The sequence below is a fragment of the Cupressus sempervirens genome, chromosome 9 (genome assembly GCF_028749045.1).
Source record: "Cupressus sempervirens isolate cs-2001-9-10 chromosome 9, ASM2874904v1, whole genome shotgun sequence".
NCBI lineage: Eukaryota > Viridiplantae > Streptophyta > Pinopsida > Cupressales > Cupressaceae > Cupressus > Cupressus sempervirens.
Genome location: NC_143126.1, coordinates 318,478,425 through 318,492,625, shown reverse-complemented (window position 1 = coordinate 318,492,625; position 14,201 = coordinate 318,478,425). Strand labels below are relative to the sequence as shown.

At 35.4% G+C, this 14,201-nt stretch overlaps 1 protein-coding gene across 3 annotated transcripts in view; it reads left to right on the top strand.

The window, feature by feature from the left end:
• The window catches only part of LOC149538656 (synaptotagmin-5-like), a 318,251-nt gene that overhangs the window by 60,799 nt on the left and 243,251 nt on the right, over positions 1-14,201 (top strand). For 2 of the 3 annotated variants that reach the window (XR_016356085.1, XM_089799984.1), the window contains exon 2: positions 9,329-9,430. The exons of the other annotated variant lie outside the window; for it this stretch is intronic. Coding sequence is in view for 1 of the 2 variants with exons in the window: in XM_089799984.1 (XP_089656110.1) it covers positions 9,329-9,430 (102 nt within the window). In the remaining variant the exon portion in view is untranslated. The remainder of the gene's footprint in view (positions 1-9,328; positions 9,431-14,201) is intronic. 3 annotated transcript variants of the gene reach the window in all.

Sequence of the window (14,201 nt, the reverse complement as noted above, 5' to 3'; positions counted from 1 at the left end):
GAAATGTCAAACAATTGAAGTATAAAGATTTTTGGTATTTGAAGAAGTTATAACCTATTGGGGTTATTACAAGAATTGTGTGAGAAAGATAGCACATGTATGATCGATCTTGTGGTGGAGAGTTCTGATTTAGTTTCCTATCTCAGTGCAGTTCGTGAGACAAAGAGCTTGCATAGGAGTCATGGATTACAGAGGCATCATGTGACTTCTCAGCTAAGGTGAGTGATAGTGACATTTCTTCACCTCTTGAGCATTATGATTCCATTCGTCAGATGCTAGCTACATCTGGTTGGGGTGCTCCTATGTTTGATGAGCATGGTGATAGTACTCTTTCTCTAGCAGAGGTTCATGCGCTTCGAGAGGCTGTCAGGATCTTGAAGCATAGTTACTCTTAGTTAGTTGCTAACAGGGATTACCTTCTGGAGTGGGGTAGCACCTACTATGAGATGTTAGGGAAAGAGGAGGTGGCTGAGCTCACCCAGGAGCTTGAGGTGATTGTGGACTCTCTTTAGTACACTCATTTGGCTCTTTAGGAGTCACAGTCATATTTGGATAAGGCTATGATGGAGTTAGAACGGGTACAATTGACACCAGCCCTAGACCTTGTTCAGTTACATATTGTCATTGGTGGCGAGTTTTCTCCTACGGTTGAGGATGAGGGACGTGATGATGTGCGAACACATTCATCCAAGATATGAGTGTAGTATGTATAGAGGTGAAAGTATCAGTGGAGACAGGCTCTCATGGTGATTTGCTTCCTTCTATTGCAAGTAAATCTATTTCTTCTTTTCATACAGCTGGTAGTATTGGACAATTGGCATTGTCACATTTTCAAAGGGATCAATTGTGGATTGTGGGGGAGCAGATTAATGCTTCGACATATAATTTCTACTATACTGAGTCATTCATGGAGTATTTTCTTGAGAGCTCGGATTTGCGGGAGGTTTCATACAATATATCTGAGGGTACTCTCATGTGTGGCTCTTGTGCTATACGACGATTGGTGAGGAAGATTTTAGAGACCTTGGCTACAGTGTTTCCCTATAGGGATTTGGTAGTTGGGTTTGCTGAGCGGGTTGCCTAGGATCCTACTCGACCAGTAGTTCGGAGTTACATAGTGGAGCTATCTTATGATTCCTAGTTTGATGATGATGATATTGGGAGTTTTTATCAACATTACACTGTGAGGAGTGCTCATCACTTTTCTTTTGACCCACAGGCAGAGGACTTGGTTTTCAGCATTATGGATGGTGAGAAAAGGATTGGTATTCATTATACCCGCAAAGGGCACACTTCTCCACCAAGGGATGGAGATTCTGAGATACAGGTATTGTGAAACAATTGGGTGTGCTAGAGAATGAGACGAATCAAAATCACAAATGAATGACCCAACTGATTGAGCAGAGCATGATATTGTTTTTGCGAAGAGTGAAATGTGATGATAATTCATTTTAGGTTAAGTCAAATGATGTAGTTATTGGCATGAGTTTCCCGGATCATGTATTTGATGGCGATGGAGCGATAGTGAGAGTAGGAACATGCGAGGATACTGTCATATCAGCAGCCACTTCGGTGTCGATTCAGACATCCAACGAGGAGTTTAGTGGTATGCATGCGGTTGCAGATGTGTGCTCTGATGATAGTACACCTGTTATTGTTAATGAGGTGAGTGATATAGTGACAGAGTCATGTTATACTATTGATCAACAAAGTGTTGATGTTCACTTCATGGACGGTACTAAGTTCAACATGGATATAACATTGTCTTACGACAATTTGATGTTTGAGGTTGATGTCGATCACTTACTTGAGTGGAGTTGGGTTGAGTTTTCTCCATCTGTAAAGATTCAGTTTTTGTGTTGCGACAGTTGGTAATGTTCCTGTGTCCACAAATTTTGATGTGGCTACACCTTGTGTTGATACAGTTGGCATGAATGCATATGGTTAGCCTATAGCTACATTTTTTTCAACGCATGTTGGTGATGATTTGGATTCTAGTCCAATATATATTATGTGGGCAGATACAGGGAAGAAGAGGTTTCATAGATCTTCTACGGTGTTGCCTTCTGGTGACATTCTAACTTCTACATCATCAACACAATTTTTGGGTGCTAGGCTGCAAGACATGTGGTTAGTCCTGATGATGCTGGTTGGCAGTTGGTTTTGTGTCCACAGGGATGTTACATACTACTTCATTTGGGACCCAGGTGGAGGTTGGAGTTCATTGTGTTGCTGGATTGCTTGAGGACAAGCAATTTCAGGGAGGGCGGACTATAATGTTCCCCATCTTTTGGGCCCTCAATGAAGTTCTTAGCTTTTCATTCTCCAAAGGCTAAGTGGATAAATAAGGAGAAATAAATTAAATTAAAGTCAACAAATAAATAAATCTAAAGGTGACTATATTTGATTAATTTAATTTTCGAGAAGCACAACTAATTATTGTATTGGAAAGGGGTAAGCTTCTAGAGAGTGCATTTTCTAGAAGTACAACTAATTATTGCATTGGAAAGGGGGAAGCTTCTAGAAAGTGCAATTAAATAATATTTTATTTCCTTCTAGAAGGGTGAAGGAAAAGAATAAATAGAGGCGAGAGCTTCATTGCTAGGCATCCGATTATTGTCAATTGCATTTGATATGAACTTGGGAGAAGAAACTAAGAGTTTCTAATTTCAATTATCCATTGGAGAGCGTCAATTCTTCAATGTTGCAACCATTTGAGGTGGTGAAATATCCACTGAATTTGGCATTTAGGAAAGCTTCATTCTGGAATTCTATTTGTGCTTAAGTCAAACACTTTGCACACAAGGGATATATTGTAGATCTAAATTCTATTTTCTTTCCAAAATTTAAACTAAAAGAGGTATGCTTGCAAACTCCAAATGACTAACAATGGTGATGCAAATATTTTTTTGTATTTTATTGGAACATATAAACATGGGTTACAAATGAGAAAATATGCATCTTGATTGGCATATTTTCTATTTCACACCTTCCCCACAATAAGTTAGACAATGAAAACTACTTGTTCCCACGGATGAATAGAAAAAAGTATCATTGATTTCGTGCTGCAACCAATGGTAAATGAAGATAATAGTCTGCAACCAATGGTAAATGAAGATAATAGTTTGCAACCAATCGTGAATGGAGAGCACTGATGGTCAATACTCCAAAAACTTTGTATTATATAATAATTGTGATTGATATTTTTGACTTGTACGATACAAACAATGGCCTGTAGGGATTTTTAATGCACCGATGGCTTGAAGACTTGGTTTATTTGTTCGCTGTAAATTTATCTTTAATTGTAGATTGAATATCTCCCCTTCTGATTTAGTATATGTTCCCATCTTGTCCTATTTGACAGTGGATAGGCTTGGTTTCACACTCATGTTATTTATCTTTGTGTTTGTTCCACTCTACATGTCTGTTAGTTCTTGACAACAGGTTTGCAATATAGTTTGATGCCTATCAATCAGTGTATAATCTTCTTGTTGTGAACTTCTTACATTTGCAGGTGGCTCTGATACCATGTTAAGTAACATGGATCGTGTCTGCAAATGTAATTATATTGCCATTGTTATAGATATGTTCCAAATGCAGATTTGGATTTCACATAAGTATCAGAGAAGGAGACATGTCTCTTGTCTCCAAGGTTTAAACATCATTAGCTAGTATAAAATAATATAACTAGCCATATGTATTATATATACATTATTATATACACACACACACACACACATATATAAATAATATAATATAATATACGTAATATATATAATATATTATATATATATATATAAAGGAGTATTTATATTATCATCAATAATGAAATTCATGATCATATCAATCTGCCTATAAGTACAACTAAACAAAGCTTACACAAATGCTGATTGGGTAGGAAATGTTGATGACAGAAAGAGCACAAGTGGAGAAGCTTTCTTCTTGGGAATAAGATTGATTTAATGGACAGGTAAGACGCAAAACTGTATTTCACAATCTATAATAGAGGTTGAATATTTTTCTGTTACAGTGAATTGTTTAAACATTGTATGGATCAAGCAATTGTTGGAAGACATGAAAGAAGAAATCATTGAACTTGTTGTGATTTATTGTGATAACACAAGTGCTATAAACATATCAAAGAACCCTATGATGCATACAAAGATTGAGCATATTGAGATCAAGTATCATTACTTGAGTAATTGGTACAAGAGAAAGAAGTGAGACTAGAATAGGTGAACATAAAGGAGTAGTTAGCTGACATATTCACTAAGTCACTACCTAAGGATGCTTTTGAGTATCTAAGAGGCAAGTTAGGGGTCATTCCCCTACTTGAAGGAAACTGAGAAGAGATGTTGCATTACCTCAATTTGTAAGAATCAAAATATCATGAACATTGATGCAAGGAGGTCACACTTTAAAAGCTGCCTAAAGTTGTGAAAAGGAAATGGAAGATACTGAACCATGAGTAGAAGAAGCTACAAGGAGATCATGAAGAGATGACATTGCTTTATCAGTTAGAGCTCTGACATGAAGATGTAAGAGTATGGTATGCCTTTGGCATTGTTGTCAAAGGGGGAGAGATTAGCATTATCAAGTTACCATACATGTAAGTAGAGATAAAGTGGGAAAGATTAGCATGAGTTACTATACAAGGACAAAAATAAAGAGGGAGAGATATAAAATTATCATACAAAGAGGGAGAGTCTTACTGTGAAGATCAGAGAAAATGATTGTTGTTAAAGAGGTTGACATATGTTGCTACAAAAAAGATGTACAAACCTTGATTGGTTAGAGCTCGGCAAACACTAATTTTTTAGATTATTTAATTGTTTGACATTTTGTCAAACACTTTGCAGGTGATCATGATAACACTAAAAGAAATCAGAACCAACTTTGTTGCTTGTTTGATGAATTGCAAATGAATATATCCTTCTTTGTGTTTAGCACTTTGAATTTTAGATAATAATGATAATGGATAATAATGCAATGCAAATAATTTATTGTAAGAAATAATTAACTCTTTTAACCCAATTTCGATTTCCTTGCACAAATGTCAATTCTGTAGCTGTGATTACATAAATTAAACACTAAGAGGATTTGGAACCTGGATAATAATGCACTGATGGCCTAGCTAAACTTCTAGCTTCTGACATGGCACCAAGTGATCCTGTCCAACACCACATTAGGAAGTTTTTAATGCAACTACTGCCTCATAAATAGATCGCAACCTCCATCAGATTATGTGGCCTTAAAACACACAACACACAGGCCTCTTCCAATTAGCCATTGATGCTGGAAATGGTTACCGGATAGCTACTAATTGGCTCACCCCTATAGTAGACTCACCTCAATGTTCGAATGGGCAATTAATTCCAATAACCAGGCCCAAAATTATACTGGAAATGGCACTTGAACAGTACCAGGTAGTTGCAGCAGATTCACGGCACCAAACAAGGTTCTGGATTGAACATAATTACACTTAAAAACATTTGAGTTCCTTACACTTGCAACACCTTGTAATATAGATAATTTCAAACGCAAGTATGCAAATATCCAAATTTATGAATACTGCAAGAACTCGTGCTAGGGCAGTGATATTAAAGCTAAATCCCAGTCACAAATGCAGATCGAATCTTAGCAGAAATTGTCTTCCAAACCACAGCAAAAATAGTAATGGAAGACTCCCCAAACCAATGTACAAGTACTTCCTCAGCAGTGATTCACACATGAATACAAGAACAATTCTCCACAAGAAACTTCTTCCAAAGCAATGGTTGTACATAAATGGAAGACTCAAATTCAAACTAGAACAGTCTCAGAAATTAATCTACAATACGTCAGCTATAGAATAGATGTTTCCTTGGGACCAAACCCATATACTTCAACAAGGGCCATAGAATCTTAGAACTCAGAAAAGCCACAAAGGCAACAAAAGCATATAAATATTCAAGCGTGCCTTTCCCAATGAAATGAGCCCTCATTATAAGCTTTCGTTGGCAAAAGTTTCCATAAAACTCCACTTTAGAAATCATGGAAGTTTCCCAAAAGAACTCAACACTAGAAACTTTCCAACTTATTTTTTTAGAATATCTCTTAAAGTAATTATTATAATAATATAAACATTACTATAACAATACAACTCAATAAATAATAAATAAATAAGAGCTCATGCAATTATTACCTAGATTAATTGCAGGTGATGACCAACTGCCAAGCCACCCATTGTATTGCTGAAATAGTAACTACTAAAAACAGACTTACTAAAAATAGTAAATTCAAAACTGAGACCCCCAAAATGCCCTATTAGCTAACGAGGGTGGCTATGATGAGCTAACTCTATCAATCGCATAGACTGACCAAAAAAGAGGACATTACAAAAGAGTATGTACTAAGTTGAAAGAGAGAGCATCCTAAGATTGATTGGATGAGAATCAGAATGAAACTAAGAACAAGAGAACACAAACACAGAGGGAGCAAATAGTATATAGTGTTGAAGCTTATTGGATTGCATGGTAACTAGTACAATAAGTGAAGTATATGAGGTGTAGGTGTTGCCATCAATGCCAAAGAGGGAGATTATTGGAAACTCCAATTAGAGCAATTGTTATATTGTCATTGATGTCAAACCTATTGGTAAGATAGAGTGTCAAACCTATTGGAGAGACATTTACTAGCAGTGTAGAGTGCCATATTATTTAATTGATGAAGAGGATTTGAAAAGAAGAGATTATGAGATGACCTAGGGAAAGGTAGAGTTGAGATGTGTTAAGTATCATGGAAATTCAATGGGCACTTGATAAGTTAGTCCTTGACAAAATAATGTGTTCAATCAATACATGAACTGAAGAAGATAGTTGGATGAAGCTAAGAGTTAAAACAAATCAAAAGGCTAAGCTTGATCAAGTATCAGTGTTGAACGGTTAATGAAGGAGTTGAAGCAGAAGATTAAGGAACTTAAATAGAAGCCGAACAAAATAGTTCAAGTAGAGTGCTAGTTGTTGTCGAGAAAATATAGTTGCGACCGAGTGTAGTAATGGCTGAGCGAGCATGTTGATGCTGAGTGAGAAAGGATAGTGATTGCCGAGCTACATAGTGATGACCGAGTTGAAGAACACAATGATTGCCGAGTGACAACAAAAGTTACAATTTGAGAAAGATCTGATTTTGAGGCCGACACAGTTGGAATTTCGAATTAGTCAAAGCACGTGGAAGGTAAGGATTGATGAGTTGGCATATTTAATGCATGAGGTGAGTTTGTTACATGATCAAAGGTTGAGTTGAGATGTGTGAAGTATCATGGAAATGCAATGTGTACTTGATAAGTTAGTCCTTAACAAGGTAATGTGTTGTTCAATCAATACATGAAGTGAAGAAGATAGTTGGATGAAGCTAAGAGTTAAAAAAAATCAAAAGGCTAAGCTTGACCAAGTATCAGTGTTGCACGGTCAATGGAGTTGAAGCTAAAGATTAAGGAGCCTAAGTAGAAGCCAAACAAAACAGTTCAAGCCGAGTGCTAGTTGTTACCGGGCAAATATAGTTGCGACCAAGCGTAGTAATGGCTGAGTGAGCATGTTGATGCCGAGTGAGAAAGTATAGTGATTGTTGAGCCACATAGTGATGACCGAGCTGAAGAACACAGTGATTGCCAAGTAACAACAAAAGTTACAAGATTTGATTTTAAGGCTGACACAGTTGGAATTTTAAATTAGTCAAAGCGTGTGGAAGATAAGGATTGATGAGTTCACATATTCAATGCATGAGGAGAGTTTGTTACATTAAAGGCAGTAATTTGATCAGAAGATCCTAGAAGGAGAAGGAGAACAAAAAGGTGGAAGGATTCAATGAATCTGACCTAACCCTGCGATCGACAGTGATATTTAAGCAACAAAAGATTGAAATTACCTATTTAAGGAGGCATAAGGAATGAATTTCTAGGTTGGTTCATTGTTGATTGGCGATCTTAAGGAGAAGTTGTGAAGAGAAGAACAATAGAGATTGAGTGTGAAGATTTTGTGAAGAAGTGATTACTTGAGGTGCCAAGCAGACTAGTGATGAAGATGTGAATAAAGGCCAGTCAATGAACTAGTAGATGAGCGAATGAAGATCTGAATTTGCAAAGTGAGTTGTACTTTACAGATCAAACTTATTGTTACACTCTAACCATTATATCAATCCAAAATCCTATAATCAAGGTTAACCTAACAATCATTTTGTAAATCCTTTAATCAAGGTGACATTCTAATGAAATGTTCTAAAGTCCTCTAACAAGGCCACTCCTAACAGGGTGATTAAATCCTTTGACAAGGTCACATTCAATAGTGTGTTGTATAACCTTTAACAAGGTTGGCTCTTAACCGAGCTCATTGTAGAAGAGTGAAAAATTGGTAGCATGTTACTTGGTGGTTTTTCCCAAATTGGGTTTCTACGTTAAATCCTGGTGTCAAAAGTGTTATTTTCATGTGTGGATGTAATTGTTTTGCATGCTACATTTTATAGTTGTTTATTTACGACAGATGACACATATAGAGATAGAGTTAAGATATTGCATGAAATATTAAATTGTTGATTTTATGCTATAGAGACTGAGTGGGTATCTAAGTTTGTTTAAGTTGTTTGAATTGTTTAAAAGTTGAATTAGTACATTAGGACCCGAGGATTACTAAACCACCCCCCCTCTTAGTTATTTTAAATCACCATAGCACCTTCAAGGGAAGAACATGGGATTTTGTTAGAAAGGAATAATACAATTGTATTCTTTTCCTTGTTATGAACAATAACTCTTGTATGCCTATCTGGAAGAAACAAAGGAATAAGTGGTATATTGTTCACTCCATGAAGTGAATGCAGTGTAATTTAATGAATACCTAGATATTGAAAATTAAATATAATAAAATGTTGTCTATATATTTTATGTACATATTTTATGCTCAGAACTTAAAAGATCTGATAGCATAGTTCATATTAGAGCCCAATTACAAGAGTTTCAAGTGTTGAGCTTATTTTAGTTGTTTACACCTTTTTAATTTGGTTTTAGTTATGTGTTATTTTTTAATTCATGTTCTTTTTCATTTGTTTCCATTAATTCAATAGTTTCATTTTGATATATAAAAATAAATGAATTGCTTATTGCTGGTTATTAGTATATTTCGTAGAATGATTCAAAAGTAAGTTGCATCCTACTTGTCAAAAACATGAAAATGCGCTTTGCAAACTACAAAAACATGAAAATGAGTTTTGCAAACTATGTATTGTAATTTTTTCCCCTTTTTTATGAACAACAACAACTAATATTTGAAATTATCCATGGATTGAATTTCATTGAAAGTCTGTGGCAAGCATGTTGATGGCGACATTAACTGTAGAAGATTTGAGAAGATTGGTACCCGAGCATGCTCTAGACATGTTTTCTTTTACAAAGTTTGAGAAGGTGAGTTTTTTGCCTAATTGTTGTCACCTAGTAATGTTTATTTTCAAATTCATTACTCATTACCATATAGGTTCTGTTTACATTAATTTCTTTTGTGAAAAGTCATTATCTTTTTTAGTTACCTATCATATCATTACATGTTTTTGATAGATAAATGCTAAATTGTGGGTTTGTAAGAGTTCACACTTGAGAAAACAAAATATTACTAATATAGTGAAGGACAAGATTGTATTGTGAGAAAACACTAACTAGCATGTCAGCTAAAGAAATCCGAATAAAGCTCTTTGTGTGTGTAATATAATCTTACAAATTATGAACATCGTAATATCCCCAAATTGCAGTCATCTGCATTTTGTATAAGTAATTTTTTTTTGACGAGTGGCAGACCTTGCCCCTTGTACATAATATACATTTTTAATTTAGAAATAACTGAACCATAGTAAGGTTCTTGATTATTGGTGATTGATGCACCTAGACAATCATCATGGCATTGATACGCCATGCATCCAGCACTATCATGCTTCAATTCAACAATGATTTATATGATCACTCTTAAATGGCACCATTCCATACTAACTATATGAAGGAACGGTGACATGATGGTTGGCTGAGTCCACCCGTTATCATGTAACCACCCTTTCATGCTTGCATTCCAGTAACCCTAAATCATGATTGCATTCATATTTCACACACATCAATCCATATTTCATTACGTAGCTATTGCACAGTCGTACTTCATTTTGTAAAATCATGTCTCATATTCTTTCATTACTCAATCATATTTTATAACAGCATTTCGTCCTTAGCTGATCAACCATAACAATTATTGATGAGATTATATTAGAAGGCGTGAACAATCTATTAAATGAATATGTTAAAGTCAATATCTCATTTGCCAAAGAATATGATTTTGGAATAAACAAATGACTACGAGTTAGCAAATTAACACCGACTTATGTTTCCAAGGCTTTGAAGATATTATTACTGTTTATCCATTATGAACCTGCTTTGTTTAGAGCGATTGCCTTTGGCATTCTGGTGCAAGTGCATATTGGCATATTAAAGATGACATTGTTGGATCGCGGTAACCAGAGAATTCATATCAGATACATCATCCATTCTTGATAGCAAGTTATGACCATAAGAATATTGGACACAGCATTATCTAGTATGTTGCTTCCAAAGCGTTTGATACTTCAATTATTGCACGTTATCCACTTTCATATCAGAAACAACAATCATGTTGCTATAAGTGACACATTACACTATTGCAGATAGTATAAAGAAGATCAGACATAGCAATCAATATTCTTGACGATATTCTTTCATCAGTTTTACATATATTATCGGATTGATCATGCATTGCAGCCATAGCTGAAAGCAATAAATATCGATTTTATAATCTGAACGTGTATTAATATTGTATATCACTATAAGTGATGATAAAACATTTACATATCATATTCTGTGACAATTATATCAGACATTATATTGCACACATTTATTTGGTATATCAGGGATTAAACTGATTTCTTTAAATTTTCCATTACTTGCTTAAATAGTATTCAATTGACATGGTAGAGAAGGGAAATTGAGGTAATTGTCCTGAATTTCCTAACCTAGCCAAAAAGGGGACATTACAATTGGTATGAGTCCCATTTCCCGCCTAAGAAGTGAATGAATGAAAAAGAACACAAAACTCCAAGTAGAAGGAAAAGAGAACATAGTTTAGGAACCAAGCAAATGGGTAGGGGAGGAGAGATTAGCAACAAGATGGACCACTTCCTGACTGAACAAAGGGAAACTCAAACTAAAATAGCCCAACTAATTGATATACTAACACATACAAGTCTAAAACGAACTCCTGAAAGCAGTAATAATGAAGGGAGGGACAAACAAGATGTGCAATCACAAAATGGAATTCCAAAAAGCAAGATTAAACCTTTCAACTCATGATCCAAAATTCTCACCTTTTCACCCCAAACAGAACAATCTGAGAGGGCGTAACCTTTGTTTGTGCACATAAAAGAACAGTTTAAACAAGACTAGGTTTATGGCCATCTCCAATCAGAAATTTCATTTGAAGAACTTAGATCTAAGGATGAAATATTTACCTCGCAAGGGAAATGAGGAGGGATATTCAGAATTAAAAAGCAAGGTGGGAAAATTAAACATTCCATACTTTGATGGATAGGCAAAAAACAACTAGGAGGACATGGGTACAAAAACTTGACACCTATTACCAGTTGAATCCAATGACAGAGGGGGAGGCTATCAAGTGTGCAACACTCTACTTGGATGCGGTAGCCCGTGAATGGTAGTATAGTGGGATGATAACAATGGGGCATTCCAAAAACACCCCCTACATAGAATTTATGAGAGATCAATGGAGAGGTTTGATAACAAAGACCCCAAGTTATATTCAAGGAACTAACCCAAATCAAACACAAGGGTTCAACTGAAGACTACATCACGGAATTTTAAAGGTTCACAATGCTTGTTACATATAGATCAATCTTGGTTATCCTACTTATGGATGTCTTACAGGATCTGCTAAAAGACTGGGCCAAGGCATTAGATCCCAACTCCTTACAAGAAGTCATCAAGAAAGCAAGAGGCATTGATTTAGGATCTTTCAAGAGCAATACATTGCCTATAAGAAATATCAGCTCCCAAATAATTTACTAATACTTACCCTGTTAAAGAATCCGCCACCTAAACTCAAACTAGACATTGAAACAAGGCAACAATTAAGGAGACAGAAATCATGTTTCACTTGTAAAGGCAACAATTAAGGAGACAGAAATCATGTTTCACTTATAAAGACCCATGGGTGCTGAGACACTGTTGCAAGAGGTGAGGACGAATTCGCTAGATCGAAGTAAGATCTACTAGTGATGAAGACAAGGATATTAACAGTGTTAGCAGTGATTCCAACACAGAAAATAAACCATCAAACACAAAGAAAGATGATTTTTGGCCACGGTAGAAGGGTCTTCTCATCTCTCCTTTCAAATTAAAGGCAGTCTTGAAGATAAGGAGACAAATATCTTATTAGATAGTGGTTCAACGCATAGTTTTATTAATCAAGCACTAATCACTGCCCAAAGAATAGCTAGCTCTGAACAAGGGGATATTAAAATCAAAATGGCCAATGAATTAAATGTAAACCACAACAGTATAATTGCTAGACTGACACTCACCATTGAAGATTACACTTATATAGATCATTTCAATCTCATTAAGCTTGGGCATATTGATATGATACTTGGTGATCAATGGATGAAACAAATTGGCAGTTTTAAACAAAACTTCCAAAAGAAGACCTTCAAATAAAAGGTGCAAGGTCAGAAATACACCCTACATGGATTACTAAATGACGATACTCTGAAAAATTGCATCCAACATACCATAAATCAGAACTTAGGAGTCAGGAAAAAATCTTGTAAGCACAACAACCTACAATACCTTCTTAAAATTTAAATGGGGCATGTGAAGGATATTCAAACAGCATAGCCGCTACTCACCTAGGAAAACTGTGCTTCATCAACTATCTATTGAAGTTTTCAAGAAGGCATGGAGGAACTCGATATTTTCTTAATTACAAAGGCAGCCAACAAGAGTATAAAGATCGAATGCTTGGGCAAGCATTTTTGAAAGAGGGGAGACTGATATTCAAAAATTCCAATCATCTGCATTTTATATAAATAAATGAAAAAAGTTTTGCAAGGAGTGGCAGACCTTGCCCCTTGTACATAATATGCATTACTAATATAGAAGTGAACCATAGTAAGGTTCTTGATTCTTTATTGGTTGATGCACTTCGACATGCACCATGGAATTGAAACTCCATGTTGCCAACACTGTCATGATGTGATTTAACATTGATTTATATGATTGCTCTTAAATGACACTATTCCATACTGACTATATAGAGGACCGGTGGCATGATGGTTGACTGAGTCCACCTATCATCAAGTAACCACCTTTCATGCTTTCATTCTAGTTCCCTAAATCATGATTGCATCCATATTTCATTGCGTAGCTACTGCTTAGTCGTATTTCATATCGTACAACAATATCTCATATTCATTAATTACTTGATCACATTTCATAATTGCATTACAGCCTCAGCCAATCGGACTTAACAGTTATTGATGAGATCAGATTAAAGGCATGAATGTTTTTATTAATTGACTAAGTTAAAGTCGATATTCTATTTTCCAAGGAATACAATTTAGGAATAAACAAATGATTACGAGTTAACAAACTATAATTATAAGCAAGGCTGAGATGTGTCTCATCCCCATAACTTTTAATTAAAAAACAAGTTATTAAGGACATGGACTTATTTTTCCAAGGCATCAAAGATATTATTACTTGTTTTTTGTTTACGAATAGACTCTGTTTAGAGTGATTGCCTTTGGCATTTTGGTGCAAGTGCATATTGGCATATCAGAGACGACATTGTAGGATTGCATAAATTAGAGAATTGATATAAGATACAGCATCCATTCTTGATAGCAGGGTATAGACATAAGAATATCAGACGCAACAGCATCTAGTATATCACTTCCAAATCGATTGATACTTCCGTTATTACACTTATCCACTTTCATATCAGAAACAACAATTGTTTTGTTATAAGCGACAAATTACACTATTGCAGATAGTATAAAGAAAGATCAGACATAGCAATTGGTATCCTCTCATCAATTGTTGCATATATAATCAGACTGATCAGGCATTGCAACCATTGCTGAAAGCAATA